This window comes from Oncorhynchus keta, chromosome 14 (assembly GCF_023373465.1).
Source record: "Oncorhynchus keta strain PuntledgeMale-10-30-2019 chromosome 14, Oket_V2, whole genome shotgun sequence".
NCBI classification, from domain to species: Eukaryota; Metazoa; Chordata; class Actinopteri; order Salmoniformes; family Salmonidae; genus Oncorhynchus; species Oncorhynchus keta.
In genome coordinates this window covers 26,422,901-26,447,671 of record NC_068434.1, presented here as the reverse complement: position 1 = coordinate 26,447,671, position 24,771 = coordinate 26,422,901, and the positions used below count along the sequence as shown (strand labels likewise).

Sequence of the window (24,771 nt, the reverse complement as noted above, 5' to 3'; positions counted from 1 at the left end):
ATTTTCACCCATAACCTGTTTTCGAGAAATGTAATCATTGAATATTGTAAGAGCTTTCATTGTCTGCTTACATGCCCCCTTTATTTATCCTACGGTTTTGACTTAGTGTACAGGGAGACCACTGTAAGAACGGCCCATGTTCTAAATTCTGTTGCTGTACATTTTGTTCATTTCAAAAGTGCTGAACAAATAGTTATATTGACTACATACGTCCCAGCTTGCTCATTAATGTCAATCAAAATTACAGATTGCCTCTTATCCGCTTGTCGTCCCTTATGCCATAGTTTGTACGTCTCAATTGTCAGTAAACACCACATTTGTGGTACACATCAAGTCAGCTGTTTTTTAAAAAGGCAGTAAATGAGGCTGAATTAACTGTTTCCCTGCAAGACAAGGCTCTGCTGATAGCCAGGTGTAGCAGTGGTAAGGATTCACTCCACGGTGCTGAAAAGAAGGCTCTGCTGTTGGGACAATTTTATGTAGACCCTAACAGTTAGTGGGCACGTTTGTCACCGTTATAGTGCAATACATATATTGTTTAGTATTGTGTTGTGTTGTGTAGTGGCTTTGCTGGCATGCATATTATTATTTTTTTTAAAGTTTGCCTCGCCAAGATATATATGCTAAAATCGCCACTGGTGATTTATGATGATCAATGGGACGTCGGCGTATCGCGTCTCAGCGTTTGTGGACTATTGCCGCGTTCATATACTATTTGGAACTAGAAAACTCATAAATGTTCGACTTGCTAACTACAACCAGTTAGCGATTCGGACATATCTGAGTTTCATAGTTCCGACTAATATGTAAACGTGGCATAAAATGTACGTTCCTGTCATAGTTCACAAAGCATGTTGGGAACTGTAGTTTAAATAGTAAAGGGATTGGATGAGTTGCCCAAGTCTTTTGTCCTGTAGAGTTTTATAGGCTACTGGCTACATTATTACAAGGCGATTTAAGGTTATTTTTACGGACACATATAGCTTATAAGTATTTAGCATTTACATTCTTATTTGCGAAGGCCTATGTTTAATTTTAAATCTAAAGATTAGCTTGTACGCCTATACCGGGGTAGATTGATCGGACTTCCTGTTGCACTGCGGTGCTTTGTACGTGCTTTGCCTGCTGTTAGTTTACTAGATATCGCGGTGAATGTCATGCAACAACACAAGTTAAGTAGGGAATTAGTTATGATTGACAGGTAATTATAGGCTTACAGCCTAGATAAAGAGGACACTAGCTGCTTGGTAACATGGTAAACCTGTAGGCGAGATATCATCCACAACCATGGCAATTGGGTGAGTTATTATTATTGTTGCGCAGGCCTATCATGTTGCATTCGTTCCGAGTTGTTTCTATGGGCTACAAGTCTAGTTTTTACAGATCTTTACACAAGATTCTGTCTGAGATTCTGTGGTGATTTATGCGATTGAATGATGACACGTAGGCAAGCATGAGGGCATTAGAGGCAGGAATATTGGTGAAATTGAGAAAGGGGAAACGAGTGTGTTATGGATGGTTGTCCCCATTCCTGTAGGGTTTTTAAATATGACAGTTCCTCAAGGCACGGCAGCAGACAACGAGCGTATATAGGCTATAGCTCAGTGGAGTGAACTATGTAGTTGTGCCAGAGCGGTTCTGTGGGAGCGTGCGTCTCGGTGGACTGTGATCGGGGCTGTGTTCACTTGAGGAGATGGCTGTTCTGGCTGCCCAAGCAGGTTTGCCGGACCATTCTTGGTGCAATGGTTTTGCAGGAGAAGCATAGGAAGTTATGTACATTGTGAGCTCTGCTTATACGTGTTTATGTTTACTGCATGCAGTGCATAGTATTCTTGTGACAGTGTATATTTTCGTCTGTGTCGTGACTCGTGATTGTGGGTGCTTCATACTGCAGTTACTGTTCATGTATATATGCTGGTGCTAATCCTTTGTTCTCTTCATGCACATCATGGTTGTTTACATGTCAACAAAAAAAAATTGCTTTGGAGTTTTTTTTTGTTTTTGTTTTTTTTTGTACAGGGGAGGGTAGTGCGTTTTTTCCCCCTGATTTACATTTGCCATTCTGCAGGTGTTACTATATATATTTTTTAATTTATTTGATTTATTTCACCTTTATTTAACCAGGTAGGCAAGTTGAGAACAAGTTCTCATTTACAATTGCGACCTGGCCAAGATAAAGCAAAGCAGTTTGACAGATACAACGACACAGAGTTACACATGGAGTAAAACAAACATACAGTCAATAATACAGTATAAACAAGTCTATATACAATGTGAGCAAATGATGTGAGAAGGGAGGTAAAGGCAAAAAAGGCCATGGTGGCAAAGTAAATACAATATAGCAAGTAAAACACTGGAATGGTAGTTTTGCAATGGAAGAATGTGCAAAGTAGAAATAAAAATAATGGGGTGCAAAGGAGCAAAATAAATAAATAAATAAAATACAGATGGGAAAGAGGTAGTTGTTTGGGCTAAATTATAGGTGGGCTATGTGCAGTAATCTGTAAAATGCTCTGACAGTTGGTGCTTAAAGCTAGTGAGGGAGATAAGTGTTTCCAGTTTCAGAGATTTTTGTAGTTCGTTCCAGTCATTGGCAGCAGAGAACTGGAAGGAGAGGCGGCCAAAGAAAGAATTGGTTTTGGGGGTGACTAGAGAGATATACCTGCTGGAGCGTGTGCTACAGGTGGGAGATGCTATGGTGACCAGCGAGCTGAGATAAGGGGCGACTTTACCTAGCAGGGTCTTGTAGATGACCTGGAGCCAGTGGGTTTGGCGACGAGCATGAAGCGAGGGCCAGCCAACGAGAGCGTACAGGTCGTAATGGTGGGTAGTATATGGGGCTTTGGTGACAAAACGGATTGCACTGTGATAGACTGCATCCAATTTGTTGAGTAGGGTATTGGAGGCTATTTTGTAAATGACATCGCCAAAGTCGAGGATTGGTAGGATGGTCAGTTTTACAAGGGTATGTTTGGCAGCATGAGTGAAGGATGCTTTGTTGCGAAATAGGAAGCCAATTCTAGATTTAACTTTGGATTTGAGATGTTTGATATGGGTCTGGAAGGAGAGTTTACAGTCTAACCAGACACTTAAGTATTTGTAGTTGTCCACGTATTCTAAGTCAGAGCCGTCCAGAGTAGTGATGTTGGACAGGTGGGTAGGTGCAGGTAGCGATCGGTTGAAGAGCATGCATTTAGTTTTACTTGTATTTAAGAGCAATTGGAGGCCACGGAAGGAGAGTTGTATGGCATTGAAGCTTGCCTGGAGGGTTGTTAACACAGTGTCCAAAGAAGGGCCGGAAGTATACAGAATGGTGTCGTCTGCGTAGAGGTGGATCAGAGACTCGCCAGCAGCAAGAGCGACCTCATTGATGTATACAGAGAAGAGAGTCGGTCCAAGAATTGAACCCTGTGGCACCCCCATAGAGACTGCCAGAGTTCCGGACAGCAGACCCTCCGATTTGACACACTGAACTCTATCAGAGAAGTAGTTGGTGAACCAGGCGAGGCAATCATTTGAGAAACCAAGGCTGTCGAATCTGCCGATGAGGATGTGGTGATTGACAGAGTCGAAAGCCTTGGCCAGATCAATGAATACGGCTGCACAATAATGTTTCTTATCGATGGCGGTTAAGATATCGTTTAGGACCTTGAGCGTGGCTGAGGTGCACCCATGACCAGCTCTGAAACCAGATTGCATAGCAGAGAAGGTATGGTGAGATTCGAAATGGTCGGTAATCTGTTTGTTGACTTGGCTTTCGAAGACCTTAGAAAGGCATGGTAGGATAGATATAGGTCTGTAGCTGTTTGGGTCAAGAGTGTCCCCCCCTTTGAAGAGGGGGATGACCGCAGCTGCTTTCCAATCTTTGGGAATCTCAGACGACACGAAAGAGAGGTTGAACAGGCTAGTAATAGGGGTGGCAACAATTTCGGCAGATAATTTTAGAAAGAAAGGGTCCAGATTGTCTAGCCCGGCTGATTTGTAGGGGTCCAGATTTTTCAGCTCTTTCAGAACATCAGCTGAATGGATTTGGGAGAAGGAGGAATGGGGAAGGCTTGTCTTCCATATTGCCAGATTTCCTATTCTGCTTGCATGCGCCTCCCCTATCAAGGTGTTTTGGTACTTCCCTTATGCCCTATGCTTTTTCCACATGCTTACTATACCACACATAGGTCAATATAGTCTACCAATCAACTGTCTATCCTGCCCTGTATTCATAGTGACAATAGTGGTAGGTGGATTGTTTGTCCAGATCTGCAGTAGGTTAAGTAGAAATCATACCACACAAAATAATTTAAATCTGCATTTTTCAAAATAAGTCCACAAAATAGAGGAATCGCTGACAAGCAGAGGAGAGGCCAGGTGCATCATTGCATGAAAGAACAGTGAAGACATGCAATTCAAAAAGCTCTCTTATTGCTGTTGTTTAAGAACAATCAAATTATCCTACCTAGCCTACAACACCACAATCCAATTAATAATTGCATTATTGTTTTCAAGTGAGTATAATTCTAATTATAAGGCTTTGCACTGCAGTGGAAAAGGTCATTTGAATAATGGCGCAAAAGCCCTGAATGTTTCATTCCATTTGGATCAGTTGTGGGTCTACTCTTGACAGATTATAGAAAGGCACAGTACCAGGCCAGGCTGCCTGTATTTTTACTTCTAATGCGTTGTCTGTTGCTGAACCATTCTCCCAAGTTATCATATGCTCCCAGCAGGCCCAGTTAGAGGTGTGGACTCGAGTCACATGACTTGGACTTGAGTGACTCGAGAAAATAAAATAACTTGACTTCACCTTGGAGCCTTAAGACTTGGGACCCGACTGATTACTTGAAATTATCTGGCCAGGATTTGTAATGTTTTGTCACTTATTTTGTGGCACGGAGTATCCATGGTTTAGGCTCCTCTCCACACAGCCAGAGACAGTATCGCACTTGCAAATAAACAGATTAGCTAGTGAAACCCACACTCTGCCCTCTGATCGGACCAGCAAACTGTCAATTAACACAGGTTGGGTGAGCTACAGTAGCGCAGTGAGAAGGTTTTTAGGGGATGCTGGCAAAAACAGAGTAGCCTACCTACGTTAATATTATCCATATACAAATCAGTCTAGCAATCTGCTCCGGAGGCATCTTTGCCAGAAAAAAATAGGCTACCTGGTGAATTCATTTGATTATTTTCATATTTCAGGTAGACCTAGTTTGGGTGGGTTATAAGTAGGCCTGTGGCGGTCACGAAATTTAGTCCGCTGGTGATTGTCAAGCAAGTAACTGTCGGTCTCACGGTAATTGACCATTAATTAACAAACACATTAAGGAGCTCCTGGCTTCCACACATAGCCTTCAAGCCATTTTAAAAACTTGAATAAATCCATGTAATAATCAATGAATTCACCTTAACAATAAATCCATAATTTATTTTAGACATGTCTAAAGAAGCATGATATGAAGAAAATGTAGTCTATTTCAGAAAATAATAAAAGCATACTCTGACTTGTCCTGATGTGGCTATGACTGTGGGCTACACTAGTTTAACAGACAAGATTTACTTATAATTCCATGGCATTATTTTATAGTATGAATAATACAATTGAACAAAGCTGAATAAAATATACATATTTTCTCCTAATGATTTGAGGGAGAGCGCACATGCGGCAATTCTGTGTTGAGCGGTTAACAAAGAAATAGGTACTCCAATATGCAAAAGTTATTAATGTAACTTTAGTTCTACAAATGTTGGGCTATATGTTTTGATTTTTAATACATTGTAAGGCTGCATGGTGAGACTAATGATTCTTTTTTTTTAAGTTGCTTGAAAGGCATGAGCTCTGCTTTGTTTTGTTTTTTTGCGCAGGCTGTACACACTTCATTAGTCTCTCATTCACAATTTGACGAGCACTTGATAATGCCTCGAGTTTCATGGCGGCATCGCCTTTGTGGCCATAATGCACCCCAAAAAAATCCATGCCTTTTGCGGCCGGAAGTGCTGCGTTGTTCCATATCCAATTACGAGGTGCATATTGAAGATATTGGATGAACTGTCCACATTTACTTTTCGTCAGCCAACAAGATGAGTAGGCCTAACGAACAGCAAAAACTATAGCCGATGTCAATGTACTATCCCCCGTAGTACAAAAGTCGACCTATTTTGTGCGAGAAATAAATATTCCTAACAGTGGGACAGTTGTGGGATGCGATAGATCCTAAATTAATACAACAACTAGCATCAAAAAACCTTGTTTATGCAATATGGGTGACAAAACTGATCAGAACGTTTTAGCTTAAAATGTTGATAAACTATTAGGCTATTTCTTCACATTATAGGCGCAGCCATGCGCACATGGTAGAAGGCTATAAGCGCAAATGTTCCATTAGCGGAAAATACCAATATCAAAAGTGACCGCAAATGCAATTATGCATGTCATGCTTTTATTATAAAGGTGCATTTTTATGTTGCAAATTATCTTACCCAAACTTGAAACTCACGAGGAAAGCGGATTAATGTGCTTAATTTTAACAAATGATTTGGCCACTTTAGTTGTGATGCAAACCTTATTAAAACATATAAGCCTGACTATGATTTGAACAAGTCACAAAAACAGGAATTGTTTCTTATGCGGGGCATCATTCACAAGTGATGATATATAATTAATCAGACTATTCTTGATTTAATCTGGTCTTTACATATACTAAACAATATATGTGTGACATTTATGATTTAGAATGGACCATTATCATGAACCTGTATCAACAGGGGCAGCGGAAAAAATACATGTCATCTATGCACTTAAATAGCAAATGGACGCATTTCCTGTGGTTTATTTTCATACCAGGAAAGGTTGGCTATACTCCTGTTGTAAATATAAGCAATGTGCTTAATATTAGGAAAGATGAATAAATATAGTAGACCTAGTCTATAGAAAGCTCATGGGATCCCCCTCTTTTTATTAGCAGCCATCACTCTCTTTTCTCCCGCAATTGCATAGCCTATAGGAATGTTGCGCAACATTAAGTGTTTGATTAGATGTTCAAGTACATTTGCATTGATGTCAGAGGGAGTAGAGACAATATTGTGCTGAGTACCAGACAGTTAACAAGTTTGGTCGGCTACTAATGACCAGCAGCAGCATCAGAGCTTCGACAAGCCTAAATACCGTTAGTAAATGGTCATGTGGAATTTGACTGCCTTCATGACTTGTGACCGCTGGTAATACGGTCACTGCAACAACCCTAGTTATAATTATATACCGCAGGGGTGGTACTGGTTATATATCTAACATCGCACTAGCTTCAGGACTTATGCGATGAAGATGTAACATATTCTGGTGAATTACAGTGCCTTCAGAACCCTTTACATTTTGTTAGGTTACAGACTTATTCTAAAATTGATTAAATTGTTTGTTTAACCTCAATCTACACACTACCCCATAATGACAAAGCAAAAACAGGTTTTTATAAATTTTAGCAAATTTATAAAATAATAAACTAAAATAGCACATTTACATAAGTATTCAGACCCTTTAGATCCACTGTGCTAGTGAACAGGTTGCTGATATGTGGTACAGCTATAGGATCGGGTGCAGCGCAAATGTAGGGAGAGAGGATTAACATAAATAAATATGCAGCTACAAAAAATGGTTTTCTGATCAAGAATATTAACTGTTTTGTGGTGAATTCTTCTTTCTTAACCCATTATTTTATTATTTTTTTCACCTTTATTTAACCAGGTAGGCTAGTTGAGAACAATTTCTTATTTACAACTGCGACCTGGCCAAGATAAAGCAAAGCAGTGCGACACAAACAACAACACAGAGTTACACATGGAATAAACACAGCAAATACAGTCAATAATACAATAAAGTCTATATACTGTGTGTGCGCAAATGAGGTAGGATAAGGGGGGCGAGGCAATTTTTTAATTTTTTAATTTCACCTTTATTTAACCAGGTAGGCTAGTTGAGAACAGGTTCTCATTTGCAACTGCGACCTGGCCAAGATAAAGCATAGCAGTGTGAACAGACAACACAGAGTTACACATGGAGTAAACAATTAACAAGTCAATAACACAGAGAAAAAAGGGGAGTCTATATACAATGTGTGCAAAAGGCATGAGGAGTTAGGCGAATAATTACAATATTGCAGATTAACACTGGAGTGATAAATGATCAGATGATCATGTAGAGATATTGGTGTGCAAAAGAGCAGAAAAGTAAATAAATAAAAACTGTGGGGATGAGGTAGGTGAAAATGGGTGTGCTATTTACCAATAGATTATGTACAGCTGCAGCGATCGGTTAGCTGCTCAGCTAGCTGATGTTTGAAGTTGGTGAGGGAGATAAGTCTCCAACTTCAGCGATTTCTTTATTTATTTTATTTTTTATTATTTATTTATTTATTTATTTATTTTATTTTATTTATTTTTTTTATTTAAAAAAAAATGTTGTTGTTATTTATTTATATATATATATTTTTTTTTTGCAATTCGTTCCAGTCACAGGCAGCAGAGTACTGGAAAGAAAGGCGGCCGAATGAGGTGTTGGCTTTAGGGATGATCAATGAGATACACCTGCTGGAGCGCGTGCTACGGATGGGTGTTGCCATCGTGACCAGTGAGCTGAGATAAGGCGGAGCTTTGCCTAGCATGGCCTTGTAGATGACCTGGAGCCAGTGGGTCTGGCGACGAATATGTAGCGAGGGCCAGCCGACTAGAGCATACAAGTCGCAGTGGTGGGTAGTATAAGGTGCTTTAGTGACAAAACGGAGGGCACTGTGATAAACTGCATCCAGTTTGCTGAGAAGAGTGTTGGAAGCAATTTTGTAGATGACGTCGCCGAAGTCGAGGATCGGTAGGATAGTCAGTTTTACTAGGGTAAGCTTGGCAGCATGAGTGAAGGAGGCTTTGTTGCGGAATAGAAAGCCGATATTTGATTTTCGATTGGAGATGTTTGATATGGGTCTGGAAGGAGAGTTTGCAGTCTAGCCAGACACCTAGGTACTTATAGAAGTCCACATATTCAAGGTCGGAACCATCCAGTGTGGTGATGCTAGTCGGGCATGCGGGTGCAGGCAGCGATCGGTTGAATAGCATGCATTTGGTTTTACTAGCGTTTAAGAGAAGTTGGAGGCCACGGAAGGAGTGTTGCATGGCATTGAAGCTCGATTGGAGGTTAGATAGCACAGTGTCCAATGACGGGCCGAAAGTGTATACAATGGTGTCGTCTGCGTAGAGGTGGATCAGGGAATCGCCCGCAGCAAGAGCAACATCATTGATATATACAGAGAAAAGAGTCGGCCCGAGAATTGAACTCTGTGGCACCCCCATAGAGACTGCCAGAGGACCGGACAACATGCCCTCCGATTTGACACACTGAACTCTGTCTGCAAAGTAATTGGTGAACCAGGCAAGGCAGTCATCCGAAAAACCGAGGCTACTGAGTCTGCCGATAAGAATATGGTGATTGACAGAGTCGAAAGCCTTGGCAAGGTCGATAAATAGGCCATGGTGGCTAAAATTATTACAGTATGGCAAATTAATCACCAGGGTGATAGCTGTGCAAGTAGTGGTACTGGGGTGCAAAGGAGCAAAATAAAAAACAATATGGTGATGAGGTAGTTGAATGGGCTATTTACAGATTGGCTATGTGCAGTGATCTGTGAGCTGCTCTGACAGCTGATGCTTAAAGCTAGTGAGGGAGATATGAGTCTCCAGCTTCAGTGATTTTTGCAGTTCATTCCAGTCATTGGCAGCAGAGAACTGAAAGGAAAGGCGGCCGAAGTAGGAATTGGTTTTGGGGGTGACCAGTAAAATATACCTGCTGGAGCACGTGCTGCGGGTGGGTGCTGCTATGGTGACCAGTGAGCTGAGATAACGGCGGGGCGTTACCTAGCATCGACTTCTAGATGACCTGGAGCCAGTGGGTTTGGAGACGGATATGAAGCGAGGGCCAGCCAACGAGAGCGTACAGGTCGCAGTGGTGGGTAGTGTATGTGGCTTTGGTGACAAAACGGATGGCACTGTGATAGACTGCATCCAATTTGCTGAGTAGAGTGTTGGAGGCTATTTTGTAAATGACATTGCCAAAGTCAAGGATCGGTAGGATAGACAGTTTTACTAGGGTATGTTTGGCAGCATGAGGGAAGGATGCTTTGTTGCGAAATAGGAAGCTGATTCTAGATAAAATTTTGGATTGGAGATGCTTAATGTGAGTCTGGAAGGAGAGTTTACAATCTAACCAGACACCTAGGTATTTGTAGTTGTCCACATATTCTAAGTCCGCACCATCCAGAGTAGTGATGCTGGGCGGATGGTTTTGCTTGTATTTAAGAGCAATTGGAGGCCACGGAAGAAGAGTTGTATGGCATTGAGGCTTGTCTGGAGGTTAGTTAACACAGTGTCCAAAGAAGGGCCAGAAGTATACAACATGGTGTCATCTGCGTAGAGGTGGATCAGAGAGTCACCAGCAGCAAGAGCAACATCACTGATGTATACAGAGAAAAGAGTCGGCCTGAGGACTGAAGGTACAGTGGGATTCGAAATGGTCGGTGATCTGTTTGTTAACTTGGCTTTCGAAGACCTTAGAAAGGCAGGGTAGGATAGATATAGGTCTGTAGCAGTTTGGGTCTAGAGTGTCTCCCCCTTTGAAGAGGGGGATGACCGATGCAGCTTTCTAATCTTTGGGGATCTCAGACAATACGAAAGAGATGTTGAACAGGCTACTTAAAAAAAATATATATTTATCCGTTATTTTACCAGGTAAATTGACTGGGAACACATTCTCATTTGCAGCAACGACCTGGGGAATAGTTACAGAGGAGGGGGATGAATGAGCCCTCCAACACCACTTCCAGCAGCATCTGGCCTCCCATCCGGGAACTGACCAGGACCAACCCTGCTTAGCTTCAGAAGTAAGCCAGCAGGGGTATGCAGGGTGGTATGCTGCCAGCATAGTAATAGGGGTTGCAACAATTTCGTCAGATAATTTTAGGAGAGCAGGTCCAGATTGTCTAGCCCTGCTGATTTGTAGGGGTCCAGATCTTGAAGCGCTTTCAGAACATCAGCTATCTGGATTTGGGTGAAGGGGAAATGGGGAGGCTTGGGCAAGTTGCAGTGAGGGGTGCAGGGCTGTTGACCAGGGAAGGGGTAGCCAGGTGGAAAGCATGGTAGATTTATTGGTGGTGACAGTGTTTCCTAGCCTCAGTGCAGTGGGCAGCTGGGAGGAGATGCTCTTATTCTCCATGGACTTTAGTGTCCCAGAACTTTTTGGAGTTAGTGCTACAGGATGCAAATTTCTGTTTGAAAAAGCGAGCCTTTGCTTTCTTAACTGCCTGTGTATATTGGTTCCTAACTTCCCTGAAAAGTTGCATATCACGGGGGCTATTTGATGCTAATACAGTATGCCACAGGATGTTTTTGTGCTGGTCAAGGGCAGTCAGGTCTGGAGTGAACCAAGGGCTATATCTGTTCCTGGTTCTAAATTTTTTTTGAATGGGGCATGCTTATTTAAGATGATGAGGAAAGCACTTTTAAAGAATAACCAGGCATCCTCTACTGACGGAATGAGGTCAATATCATTCCAGGATACCCGGCCCAGGTCGATTAGAAAGGCCTGCTCGCTGAAGTATTTTAGGGAGCATTTGACAGGGACATCGTGATGGGAAAAGTGTGTTGTGGCCCCCTCGTGCTGTGACGTCGGCAGATGGATCAGTAGGGCTCCGTGTGGTAAACGAGGCCAATTGTTAGACTGGGTATAGTGGCCAAATAATTTGTCCGATTGGCCTCGTAAGCTAACAGTCCAATGTGCTCTAGACAGTTAGCGGGCCGCGGCTAACAGGCTAGAAGATGGGCCTAGCAAGGCTAATTGGTTCTTGCTTCGGGACAGAAACGTTAGCCAGGAGTGGCCACTCGGATAGCAGCTAGCTGGCTGCGGTGATCCAGGCGAGGGAAAAAAAGTTCAGAGTTTGCGGTAGGGATACGGAGAAAAATAAGTCAGATTTGCTGTGTTTGAGTCGCTCTGTGCAAACTGGCGAGAGTTGTCCGGGCTAAAGGTAGCTGATGACCGCTAGCACTGCCTCGCTGACTACTAGCTAGTAGCTAGTTCGTTGGCTAGCTTCTTTTGGGGGGTTCCGGTTCAGAGGACGGATCAGCAGAGCTCTGTGTGATGAACCAGGCCAATTGGCAAAATAGGTATAGTGGCCAAAGAATTTGTCTGATGGGCCTCTTAAGCTAACAGTTTGATATGCTCTAGACAGCTAGCGGGCCGCGGCTAGCAGGCTAGCCGGTGGGCATACAGGGGACGTCGCGACGGAGGAGTCCGTTGAAAAAAAACTTAGGGTGGAATTACGTCGGTAGTCCAGTCCTGATGGGTCGGCGGGGGTCCAGGTATTGTAGCCCAAGCAGTGGCTGATGGGCCTCTACTGCTAGCCGGGAGATGGGCCTAGCAGATGGGCCTAGCAATGGCTAACTGACTACTATTTAGTAGCCAGTTACCTGGCTAGCTTTTGATGGGGGTTCCGGTTCTTAAGTATATAAAGATAGCAGATTTGTACCACAGAGGCGGGTTGCAGGAGAGTATATTCAGTCCGTAGATGGAAAGTGATAATAAAATATTTACAAAATATATACGAACAAAAACAAGGAAAAACAATATTTACACGTGACAAGACAAAACACACGTCTTGACTGCTACACCATCTTGGATGTAGACCCTCACCTTAAGGTCCTCACCTAAAGTGCAGAGTATCAAAATCCTGAGGCATGTGTAAATCTGTTTTTTCAGGAGGGTGCAATTGCAAAGGTTCTATCTGATACTTCTGAATTAGACTTGTTCAGTTTAAGAATGTAGCTATTTGAATACATACATTATATAATTCACTATTGTACCCAAACCAGAAACTGTGGATTGATGGCAGCATTCGCGCGAAACTCAAGCGCAATCCACTGCTTTTAACCAGGGCAAGGTGACTGGAAACATGACTGAATACAAACAGTGTAGCTATTCCCTCCACACGGCAATCAAACAAGCTAAGCGTCAGTATAGAGACAAAGTAGAGTTGCAATTCAACGGCTCAGACACGAGGTATGTGGCAGGGTCTACAGTCAATCACGGATTACAAAAAGAAAACCAGCCCCGTCGCGGACCAGGATGTCTTGCTCCCAGACAGACTGAATAACTTCTTTGCTCGCTTTGAGGACAATACAGTGCCACTGACACGGCCCGCTACCAAAACCTGCGGGCTCTCCTTCAGTGCAGCCGACGTGAGTAAAACATTTAAACGTGTTAACCCTCGCAAGGTTGCAGGTCCAGATGGCATCCCCAGCCGCGTCCACAGAGCATGCGCAGACCAGCTGGCTGGTGTGTTTACGGACATATTCAATTCATCCTTATCCCAGTCTGCTGTTCCCACATGCTTCAAGAGGGCAACCATTGTTCCTGTTCCCAAGAAAGCTAAGGTAGCTGAGCTAAACCACTACCGCCCCGTAGCACTCACTTCCGTCATCATGCTTTGAGAGACGGGTCAAGGACCATATCACCTCCACCCTACATGACACCCTAGACCCACTCCAATTTGCTTACAGTCCCAATAGGTCCACAGACGATGCAATCGCAACCACACTACCCTAACCCATCTGGACAAGAGGAATACCTATGTGAGAATGCTGTTCATCGACTACAGCTCAGCATTTAACACCATAGTACCCTCCAAACTCGTCATCAAGCTCGAGAACCTGGGTCTCGACCCCGCCCTGTTCAACTGGGTACTGGACTTCCTGACGGGCCGCCCCCAGGTGGTGAGGGTGGGTAACAACATCTCCACCCCGCTGATCCTCAACACTGGGGCTCCACAAGGGTGCGTTCTGAGCCCTCTCCTGTCACCCACGACTGCGTGGCCATGCACGCATCCAACTCAATCATCAAGTTTTCGGATGACACTACAGTGGTAGGCTTGATTACCAACAACGACGAGATGGCCTACAGGGAGGAGGTGAAGTGTGGTGTCAGGAAAGTGACCTCACACTCAACGTCAACAAAACAAAGGAGGTGATTGTGGACTTCAGGAAACAGCAGAGGGAGCACCCCCCTATCCACATCGATGGGACAACCTCAGGAGGCTGAAGAAATTTGGCTTGGCACCAAAAGCACTCACAAACTTTTACAGATGCGCAATCGAGAGCATCCTGTCAGGCTGTATCATCGCCTGGTACGGCAACTGCTCCGTCCACAACCGTAAGGCTCTCCAGAGGGTAGTGAGGTCTGCATAACGCATCACCGGGGGCAAACTACCTGCCCTCCAGGACACCTACACCACCCGACGTTACAGGAAGGCCATAAAGATCATCAAGGACAACCACCCTAGCCACTGCCTGTTCACTCCGCTTTCATCCAGAAGGCGAGGTCAGTGTGGTCCTTCTGTGGCTCAGTTGGTAGAGCATGGTGCTTGTAACGCCAGGGTAGTGGGTTCGATTCCCGGGACCACCCATACGTAGAATGTATGCACACATGACTGTAAGTCGCTTTGGATAAAAGCGTCAGCTAAATGGCATATATTATTATTATTATTATTATTAAAACAGGGACCGAGAGACTGAAAAACAGCTTCTATCTCAAGGCCATCAGACTGTTAAGCAGCCACCACTAACATTGAGTGGCTGCTGACAACATACTGACTCAACTCCAGCTCACTTTAATAATGGAAATTAATGTTGAAAAAAATTCACTAGCAACTATAAACAATGCCACTTAATATAATGTTTACATACCCTACATTACTCATCTCATGTATATACTGTACTCTATCATCTACTGTAGTTTTTCACTTAAAATGTACTTTTTCAAAAATCTAACTTCACAAACATATGAATAACCATCTAAAGATCTATTATATGTGACTAACTCATTTTTGACAAATGTCAGATCCAACCTTATTGTCTCAGCATCTCAATTTGTACTTGAACAAGTCATTGAACAAGATTTTTTTTTTTTCTTTACTTGACTTGACTCTACTTCACTTGCTCTTAGAATGCACGACTTGGACTTGACTCGACCCGTTCTACTTGGGACTCGACTTGAGACTCTGGCCTTGTGACTTGAGACTTGCATGTGACTCGAATAATAAAGACTTGGTCCCACCTCTGCCAGTTATTCAGGAAAGCTTAACGTGTGTTCTGCCTGCTTTCCGGATCAGACCGGCTATTCCTCGACCTAGAAACTAATGTGCTAATATAGCCTAAATATTTGTCATTTAACTTTTAAAATGTATTACCTTTTTATGGAGCAGCAGGTAGCCTAGTGGTTAAGAGTGTTGGACCAGTAACTGAAAGGCCTCTGGTTTGAATCCCAGAGCTAGGTGAAAACTCTGCCAATGTGCTCTTGAGCAAGGCACTTAACCCTAATTGTTCCTGTAAGTTGCTCTGGATAAGAGCGTCTACTAAATTACTAAAATGTAATACACACAAGGGAACACTAAAATAACACATCCTAGATCTGAATGAATGAAATATTCTTATTAAATACTTTTTTCTTTACATAGTTGAATGTGCTGACAACAATCAGACAAATTATCAATGGAAATCAAATGTATCAACCCATGGAGGTCTGGATTTGGAGTCACACTCAAAATTAAAGTGGAAAACCACACTACAGGCTGATCCAACTTTGATGTAATGTCCTTAAAACAAGTCAAAATGAGGTTCAGTAGTGTGTGTGTGGCCTCCACGTGCCTGTATGACCTCCCTACAACGCCTGGGCATGCTCCTGTTGAGGTGGCGGACGGTCTCCTGAGGGATCTCCTCCCAGACCTGGACTAAAGCATCTGCCAACTCCTGGACAGTCTGTGGTGCAACGTGGCGTTGGTGGATGGAGTGAGACATGATGTCCCAGATGTGCTCAATTGGATTCAGGTCTGGGGAACGGGCGGGCCAGTCCATAGCATCAATGCCTTCCTCTTGCAGGAACTGCTGACACACTCCAGCCACATGAGGTCTAGCATTGTCTTGCATTAGGAGGAACCCAGGGCCAACCGCACCAGCATATGGTCTCACAAGGGGTCTGAGGATCTCATCTCGGTACCTAATAGCAGTAAGGCTACCTCTGGCAAGCACATGGAGGGCTGTGCGGCCCCCCCAAAGAAATGCCACACCACATCATGACTGACCCACCGCCAAGCCGGTCATGCTGGAGGATGTTGGAGGCAGCAGAACGTTCTCCACGGCGTCTCCAGACTGTCACGTCTGTCACATGTGCTCAGTGTGAACCTGCTTTCATCTGTGAAGAGCACAGGGCGCCAGTGGTGAATTTGCCAATCTTGGTGTTCTCTGGCAAATGCCAAACGTCCTGCACGGTGTTGGGCTGTAGTAAGCACAACCCCCACCTGTGGACGTCGGGCCCTCATACCACCCTCATGGAGTCTGTTTCTGACCGTTTGAGCAGACACATGCACATTTGTGGCCTGCTGGAGGTAATTTTTTCAGGGCTCTGGCAGTGCTCCTCCTTGCACAAATGCGGAGGTAGCGGTCCTGCTGCTGGGTTGTTGCCCTCCTACGGCCTCCTCCACGTCTCCTGATGTACTGGCCTGACACTACGCTGACAGACACAGCAAACCTTCTTGCCACAGCTCGCATTGATGTGCCATCCTGGATGAGCTGCACTACCTGAGCCACTTGTGTGGGTTGTAGACTCCGTCTCCTGCTACCACTAGAGTGAAAGCACCGCCAGCATTCAAAAGTGACCAAAACATCAGCCAGGAAGCATAGGAACTGAGAAGTGGTCTGTGGTCACCACCTGCAGAACCACTCCTTTATTGGGGGTGTCTTGCTAATTGCCTATAATTTCCACCTGTTGTCTATTCCATTTGCACAACAGCATGTGAAATTTATTGTCAATCAGTGTTGCTTCCTAAGTGGACAGTTTGATTTCACAGAAGTGTGATTGACTTGGAGTTACATTGTGTTGTTTAAGTGTTCCCTTTATTTTTTTGAGCAGTGTACATTTTTTAAAAAGCATTCTTTATGGGGAAAAAATAAGGTATTATCTTATAAATAGGGAAGGTGGAGTTATGTCACGTGCCGTTAACAAAAATATAGAAATGTTTGCTCTATCCCAAATTACAACCAACTGATTTCAGCGTTAACTCAAATATGGAGGAGGCAAGTGGAAAGGGGAGAAGGTAGGGAACTTGTCTGCCCTTTATTAAAGACTAAAATTGGCCTCCAAAAAATGGTCATAAATACAAAAATATACACGTTTTAATTTGAGGATCAAAATCTTTTACAGGTCGCAAAATAGTTTAGATTTTCGATGTGCCTACCCTATGTAAGACATCACAGCACAGTTGAAAATACAGTGAACTCAAAATATTGGGACAGTGACAATTTGTATTTTGTTTAGGCTCTGTACTCTAGCACTTTCGATTTGAAATGATACAATGACTATTGGGTTAACGTGCAGACTCCGCTTTAATTTTAGGGTATTTTCATACATATCGGGTGAACCGTTTAAGTTACAGCACTTTTTGTACATAGTTACAGATAATCTTGAATAATGATGTGTGAGAAAGTTAGAGGCATAAATATCATACCCCTGAAAAATGCTAACCTCTCCTGTTATTGTAATGAGTGGAGGTTAGCATGTCTTGGGGATATGATATTTGTGCTTCTAACTTTCTCACTCATCATTATTCACAATTGTTTAATGAGTAACCGTAACCATGGTAGCATCCACATTTAATGTAGAAGTGTTTAGAAACATTCTATTCTTGTTTACAATAAAAGTGACTGGAGTACAGAGCCAAAACAACAACAAATGTGTCACTGTCCCAATACTTTTGGAGGTCACTGTATATGGCACAAGGAAATCAAGAGGGTGGTCTATGGAGATAGGTGGGATGGGTTGAGAGAAGCTGATGGTTGTATTTCATCTGTAATAGGTGGGAAAATATATAATGTGTACCGGTCACTATGAATCCAAATGTCCAAAAAATCAATGTGTATATAAAATACAAATATGTTATGTACAGATGTATTTGTAACAAAGTTACTTTTGTCCTCCGAAGAGAGGGGGGTGTTCTAATCTGATTTAAGCTACTTCAAAAGTCTCCTTGTCGGCTAACTGCTCACATTCATCTACTCCACTCTAATATAATTCCAGCATCCAAACTGCGCACCGGCCATTCAATTAATGGAAAAAGAGACATTGTTACAAAACACAAAAGTTTCAATGCTGAGTAAGGAGGGATGTCGAGATTGACATACTCTTCTTGATTGTGTTGTTGATAAGCACTTGAAGTCCGTAATCGTTGTGCGGTTATGCGTTGCTTATTGGTTCTGTGTGGTGCATTGGCACAGGAACCTGTTGATGGAAAATGTGTTGTATATATTTTAAATTATTATAAATAAAGCATCAAAATGTAGAACCTGATTTTTTTTATTTTTTTATTTATTTTTTCCCCTCCCTAGCTGATCATTGTCTGCAGATGGATCTGATCGTGGTATACTGATACAGGCGTGGAGAGTGATGTGGTGGTCGGCAAACCCTTAACCTCCCGGCCCGTTAGCTGAAGTGATAAAGTCGAAATCCACATTTTATAAACACAGGGTTGCTATAGTTATTGTGGTAATAATTATTTTTGAGTTAATTTTATGAGGGGGCGGGGTATGTAAAAACACTTTACAGTACAAGGGGAGGGTCATGTGAAAATATTTTTTTGTTTGGGAGGGTGGTGCATTTTTCTTAGAATTGGACCAGCACACCCCCAGTACATTTTGTAACTGTCCCTAATGTATAACAAGCCAGTACAGTAGTGCTATTCTAGAACACCGTAGTGGCTCTCGTTTAGTATACATGGCCTTAGAGCTGCTCTCACTATTGATTCACGTAGGCAGATGTCAACACTGTCTATTTATGTTTCATGCATAATGTTATCCGAATATGTGCTCTCTCTTTCGGTCACACACTCTATCTCTCTGCAGTGTTTCCCCTAGGATTTTTTCCAGCAGCAGTGGCAAAGTTAGTGTGGGGGGTAGGGGGCGTGGCCAATGGGGCAGTTCTTAAGGCCATAGACATTTTAGTTTTAAAGCTAATTTCCTGCAATTCTACACATTTTGTCATGGCACTGAGAGAAAAATTGCAGTTTCATGGGTAATTTCCTGCAGCTCTACAGATTTTGCCATGGGGCTGATGGAATTTGTAGTTTTAAAGCTGGTTTCCTGAAATTCTATACATTTAGCTATTCTTATGCTATCTGATTGACTCGAACATTATAACAAAGTCAAAGCCATTTTTTTTAAATTTCAAATTCTCCTTGTCAAGTTTTTATTTTGGTGATTGTTAGTTCTCAAAGATGATCTTATTTTAAAAAATATATTGCTCCATGGTATGTTCTACATACATACATACATACTTTTATATCTGGTTTTAGTCGTTTTAAGTTTATACTGAAAACATTTTACCATCCCGAAAAAATTATCCATGAAGCCATGAGTCATATGCATGAAATGTGACTCATGGCTTTATACAATGCAGTGCGGAGGTGTGTGGAGACCTGAATTTGAAATGCCATCAGTATGGGTGTGTGCATGGTGCACTGTGTGTGTCCAGAGCTGAGTGTGGGGGTGGGAGTTAGTTCCGTATTAAACCAACTAAGTGGGGGAAGTCATGTGGAAAACTGAACTTGAAATGACATCTGCATGTTGGTACTCTACTTCTGTATTAGATGCTGCCTAAAGTCTTGAGTGTATTTGTTTGTGCAATGCTTATGCCTAATTACCTTTTCCTATCTTTCCTTCCCTCTCTTTCTGATGCAGAGGCCAGACACTCTGAGGTATGTTGTCTGTCTGCATTTGTCTAAAATGAAAAAGGGAGGGAGCAGCACAAATACCGCACAGCCAGACGCCATGCAGGGGGAGCCCTCCCCTCATCCCTGAGTGCTGAAATGTCCGGACTGGAGCCTGAATGTGTCATCAGATAGTGTCAGACTGCATCAGGCAGGGGGGATGATAAGAGTTTATAGAAAGTAGCCTTTCAGACACCCTGTGGAAGATTTTCCTCTAAAATACTATTTTGAATCAGTCAGACAGATTTGGTCATTGACCTTCTCAACAGTAGTTTCTCCGGACCAGACCGCCAGGGGTTTTAGCGAGGAGCCAGTATGGAGTGGTCACTAGAAAGGGTGAGGGAGATGGTGGCTGGAGGGATGCAGTCTATGAGGGACTGTGAGTCCAGTGCCTTTGGCACAGCCATGTGCCTGCTGCTGCTCTTTGTGTGGTACTGTTACAGGGTAGGTCGTGAGCACAGCTCCTCTCCCCTGCGTGGGGGGTACAGCAATGAGCCCAGTCGAGTAGGAGTGGGTGGGGGGGCCTTGATCAGCACAGATGGGGATGGTAGGGCTAAAGGCAGGCCGGTGTCAGGGGTGGAGGAGCAGAACAGCTTTGCTTACTGCCAGTCCACCGAGTGTTTTCGCTGCACCAACACAGGGGAGGGTCTTAATCAGAGGCTGTACCACAGCTTGCAGGATTACGCCAAACGCTACACCTGGTCAGGCATGGGCAGGGTACACAAAGGGGTACGAGACCAGGGCCGCTACCTCACCAGCCGGCCCACCATCCAGAGGCCAGAGGTGTTCTTCCTTCCTGACCTGCCCTCAGCACCCTTCTTCTCCCGGGACGCACAGAAACACGACGTGGAGCTGCTGGAGAGGAGCTTCCCTGCTCTGCTGGCTGAGTTTGAGAACATCTACCACGCCCCCCCAGCGCGGGCTGGCTCCTCCCTGCCTCCAGGCTGGAAGGCCAACAGCACCCCCCATGGCCAGTGGTGGACCTTCTACCTGGTGAACCAGGGAACTCCGCTGGCCCTGAATGCCAGGAGGTGCCCCCGGGCCTGGAGGGTGCTGGGCCAGCTGCGCACCTTCATTGCCAACAACGTGTTTGGAAATGCCTGCTTCTCTGTGCTGACCCCCGGAGCCCTGATAACTGAGCATTACGGCCCAACCAACGTCAGGCTGCGCTGCCACCTGGGTAAGAAATGGAGGGAGCTCCCTGGAGGGCTACAACACTGTTAAATATAGGGATGCACCTGGCCCCCCAAAATGCACCTGGCTCCCATATGTATGTGTTCACCTATGTCTTTGTGAAAGTATTACAATGATAATAATTATTTTCACTATAGTATGGTTGGTTTTAAAACTTGCTTTGCTTGCAGCATATACAGCTGACATTTTAGAATATATTCATATGTGTTTGTGTCATACAATATTTCCCTTGGTTTCTTTAGTAATTATATAGACTGACTTGCTGTCTGTCCTCTGTAGGTCTTAGAGTGCCCTCTTCCTGTGAGCTGGTAGTTGGAGGGGAGCCGCAGTGCTGGTCTGAGGGGAGCTGTCTGCTGTTTGATGACTCCTTCCTCCACAGGGCCTTCCATGAGGGTGAGAGAGGGACCGCTGTTTGTGAGGAGGGATGAAAAGGGTCGCCTTTTTCTACCCTGGGTTGCGTGTGTTTGTAATATCCTGACAAAGTGTTATTAATCTGTTATAAAGGGTTGATTGGAGGAAAACATGAATCTGTGTTTTCTCTATGTTCAGGCAGCCCAGAGGACGGCCCCAGGGTGGTCTTCATGGTGGACCTCTGGCACCCTAATGTGGCAGCTGCTGAGAGGCAGGCTCTGGACTACATCTTCACCCCTGGACGCTGAGCAGACGGTGGGGTGGGGGAAGAGAGACAGAGCTAAAGAGAGAAACACAGAGAGGTAAAAGAGACAGAGAATGTGTCAGATTTGAAGAGAGAGTTGGTGAGAAAAGTAGAGAAGAACAGTGTGAGTGAGGTGAGACATCTTCTTTGTCTCTTGTTCCGTTCCCACACTCACTGTGTACATATTCTCTGTCTTGTTCGAATTGGCTCTCTCCCTGTAACTCTCCCTTAGCACCTACTGACTTTGACCAAACAGACTTAATGTAAAATGTTACATTTGAATGTTTACAGCCCCAATCCTTATTTCTGTGATTATTCCTGCCCATGTGTGATAGTTTACTGTGTTCTACTTTAGAAATCAATACAGCTTTCACAAAAACAGTTGGATAAGCACATGGAAAATGATTTTTTTAAGAGATCAAATAATTTGCTAGAGACTGCCTGTGTTGCTACACAGGAGAAATGGTTGTATTTGCAGTAGTGGGGAAATCACTGAGGAAGCCAGAAAAAAGCCATATTACAACCTATGTGTTGTGATAACTGCGTTGTTTGCTCTATAACCTGTTAATTCATATGCCTTGCGACTGTGATCTATAGGTCTAAAGACCGAGACAATAAGAAGACAGTGGCAGAATCAATTCAACCACCTTTGTTTTATCACAAAACCCGGATAGCAACCTCTGTCCGGTTTAGTCCACAAAGCATATTGCATGTAACAGACATGACCTTCAGCATGGTCAAATAAGTTAATGTTTCTGACTATTCCAGCACCATTTCAACTTCAACATTTCAACATCATCAAATCAACTCTGCTTAGTCTAATTCGCTGAACTAAAAGATACCAAAAACAATTTAGTCTAATCAACGTAAGCTAAACATGATGTGGCTGTCCATGGATCTAATTTATTTGTGCGTGTGCGCATTTGTTCAAGTAGAATAATATGTTGACTCACCCTACTTGTAGAGAAATGCCAATGCCATCCCCCTCTTTCATTTTGACGAAACGGTCTATCATACAGTACAAGGTTTTATTTTTTGTTGTCCTAGGCTAGCTGTCTAAAATGCATGCTGGCCTAACTTCCATTCATGGGCAATGTTAGCTAGATAACATTAGCCTTCTACATCTAGCTACATGTTGAACTAACATTCTCTCATGCCAGGGTCACAATGTATGAATGAATGGTCAGAATGCCGTTTTAATCATTGGCCAGTACAGAGAATTCAGTAAAACAACAATTCCAAATCCCTATCGCCAACCATGGCTAATATAGGAAACGGAAAACTTTAGCTAGCTAGCTAGTCACTGGAAGACAACGAGATGCAACAATTCAACTTGTTTCTATCAATGATGTATGCTCTCAATGCGATTTGATAGTAGTGACGCCAAAATCCAAGCTGGCTTCAATTGACACTTTTTTTTTTGGTGCGCCAAGACAGTTTAGCTCAACGATGAGCAACTTGTTTTATTGCCTTTTTTATCAAGGGAGGCCAAAGGGAGGCCAAATGCTCTCAGGCATTCCTTGCTTTCCATTCAATGCTAGGGGCGGCAACAAAATGTCATACATCTATCTGATGCTGGCTGTCGTTGGGATCAGACAGAATCAGATAGATGGCATACATGTAGAGCGACAGAGGGGGCGCTGTTTCGCTTGTTCGGATGCTTTCTCCTCTGAGATACATTTAGACTCTTGCGAATTGAAGGAAAATTATGAAACTGAGAGATGAATGCTATATGATTTTATGTTATTTTCTTGATACATTTTTTTGGGGAGCTTGGCCCTCCCTTGACATCCATGAATACACGCCACTGTATTTAGTAAATTATATAATTAATGGTTGTAATATTGTTGGTTGTATTTGATATCAACTTTGTATTTATGTAAATAGAGTTGGAGTACAAAACATATCTGAGAGGTTTTGAAATATAATCGTCTTACAATCGGTAGGTAATTGTGTGGTCTTAATTTACTGGTACTGCATTGTCATCTTCTCTCCTGAGTATTTGTCATTTTGAGACATTAATTTTTAGATATTTGAAATGTTTATCAAGTGGTTTGGCTATTGTTCAGTAACATTTTATACCATTCTGTGATTTTTCAGCTGCATATCAAATGTTTGGTGATATTCTTCCCCAATAGTCATATTTGTGGCATTTGTATTCATTTTGAACAGTATTTAATAAATGGCAAATGATCTGAATCAGACAACTTCAGTCTTGAATTCATCATCTGTTTTGTGCATGGTAACACTGTTGTAACCGCTTATGTATTCAGTGTGTGTGTGTCTGCATATCAGTACCCTTGGGTAGAACGTTGTCCTGCAGTTTCATATTAGTGGCACCAGGAGGCGTAGGTGTGCCATGTTCAGTATGAGCAGATGGAGAGGTGAATATAGAGATTCCACTGAAGCAAAGCAAGGCCAGTACACTAACACATCTACGCTACTCAACCTTGGCAGCAGAGGAATTATAATGCACTGTAAAAATAAAAATAAAGGTGTGAAGTCAATAAAAAAAATGGGGCTAATACTCTTCTACATATGACTAAGTATACTGTACAAAAATGTAAACGCAACATGTAAAGTGTTGGTCCCATGTTTCGTGAGCTGAAATAAAACATCTCAAATGTTCCATATGCACAAAAAGCTTATTTCTCTCAAATTGTGCATAAATTTGTTTACATCCCTGTCGTTGAACATTTCCATCCACCTGGCAGGTGTGGCATATTAAGAAGCTGATTAACCAGCATGACCATTACACAGGTGCACCTTGTGCTGAGGACAATAAAAGGCCACTTTAAAATGTGCAGTTTTGTCACACAACACAATACCACGTATTTCTGCTGATCAGTATTTCTGTCTGTTATAAAGCTATTTTGTGGGGGGAAACTAATTTCTGATTCACTGGGCCTGGCTCCCTATTGGATGGCCCTGTGCCCTCCAAGGCCCAGCCATAGCTGCACCCCTGTCCAGTCATGTGAAATCCACAGATTAGGGCCACATTTATTTATTTAAATTGACTGATTTCCTTTTATGAACTGTAACTCAGAAAAATCTTTGAAATTGTTGCATTTATATTTTTGTTCAGCATAGTTT

The 24,771-nt window shown here is 43.1% G+C and overlaps 1 protein-coding gene across 3 annotated transcripts; it reads left to right on the top strand.

Annotated features, from left to right (window-relative positions):
- The first annotated feature begins 893 nt into the window (after positions 1–893).
- On the top strand, positions 894–23,924 carry LOC118393109 (aspartate beta-hydroxylase domain-containing protein 2-like). 3 transcript variants are annotated; one of them, XM_052461423.1, is made up of 5 exons: positions 894–1,298; positions 10,789–10,907; positions 19,801–21,009; positions 21,303–21,416; positions 21,573–23,924. In XM_052461423.1, the coding sequence occupies exons 3-5, from the start codon at positions 20,145–20,147 to the stop codon at positions 21,680–21,682; spliced, it is 1,089 nt and encodes a 362-aa protein (XP_052317383.1). In that variant the 5' UTR covers positions 894–1,298; positions 10,789–10,907; positions 19,801–20,144; the 3' UTR covers positions 21,683–23,924. The 3 variants fall into 3 exon arrangements, with proteins under 3 accessions (XP_052317383.1, XP_035641325.1, XP_035641326.1); XM_035785432.2 differs by lacking the exon at positions 10,789–10,907; XM_035785433.2 differs by lacking the exons at positions 894–1,298; positions 10,789–10,907 and adding an exon at positions 1,385–1,718.
- Positions 23,925–24,771: the final 847 nt, after the last annotated feature.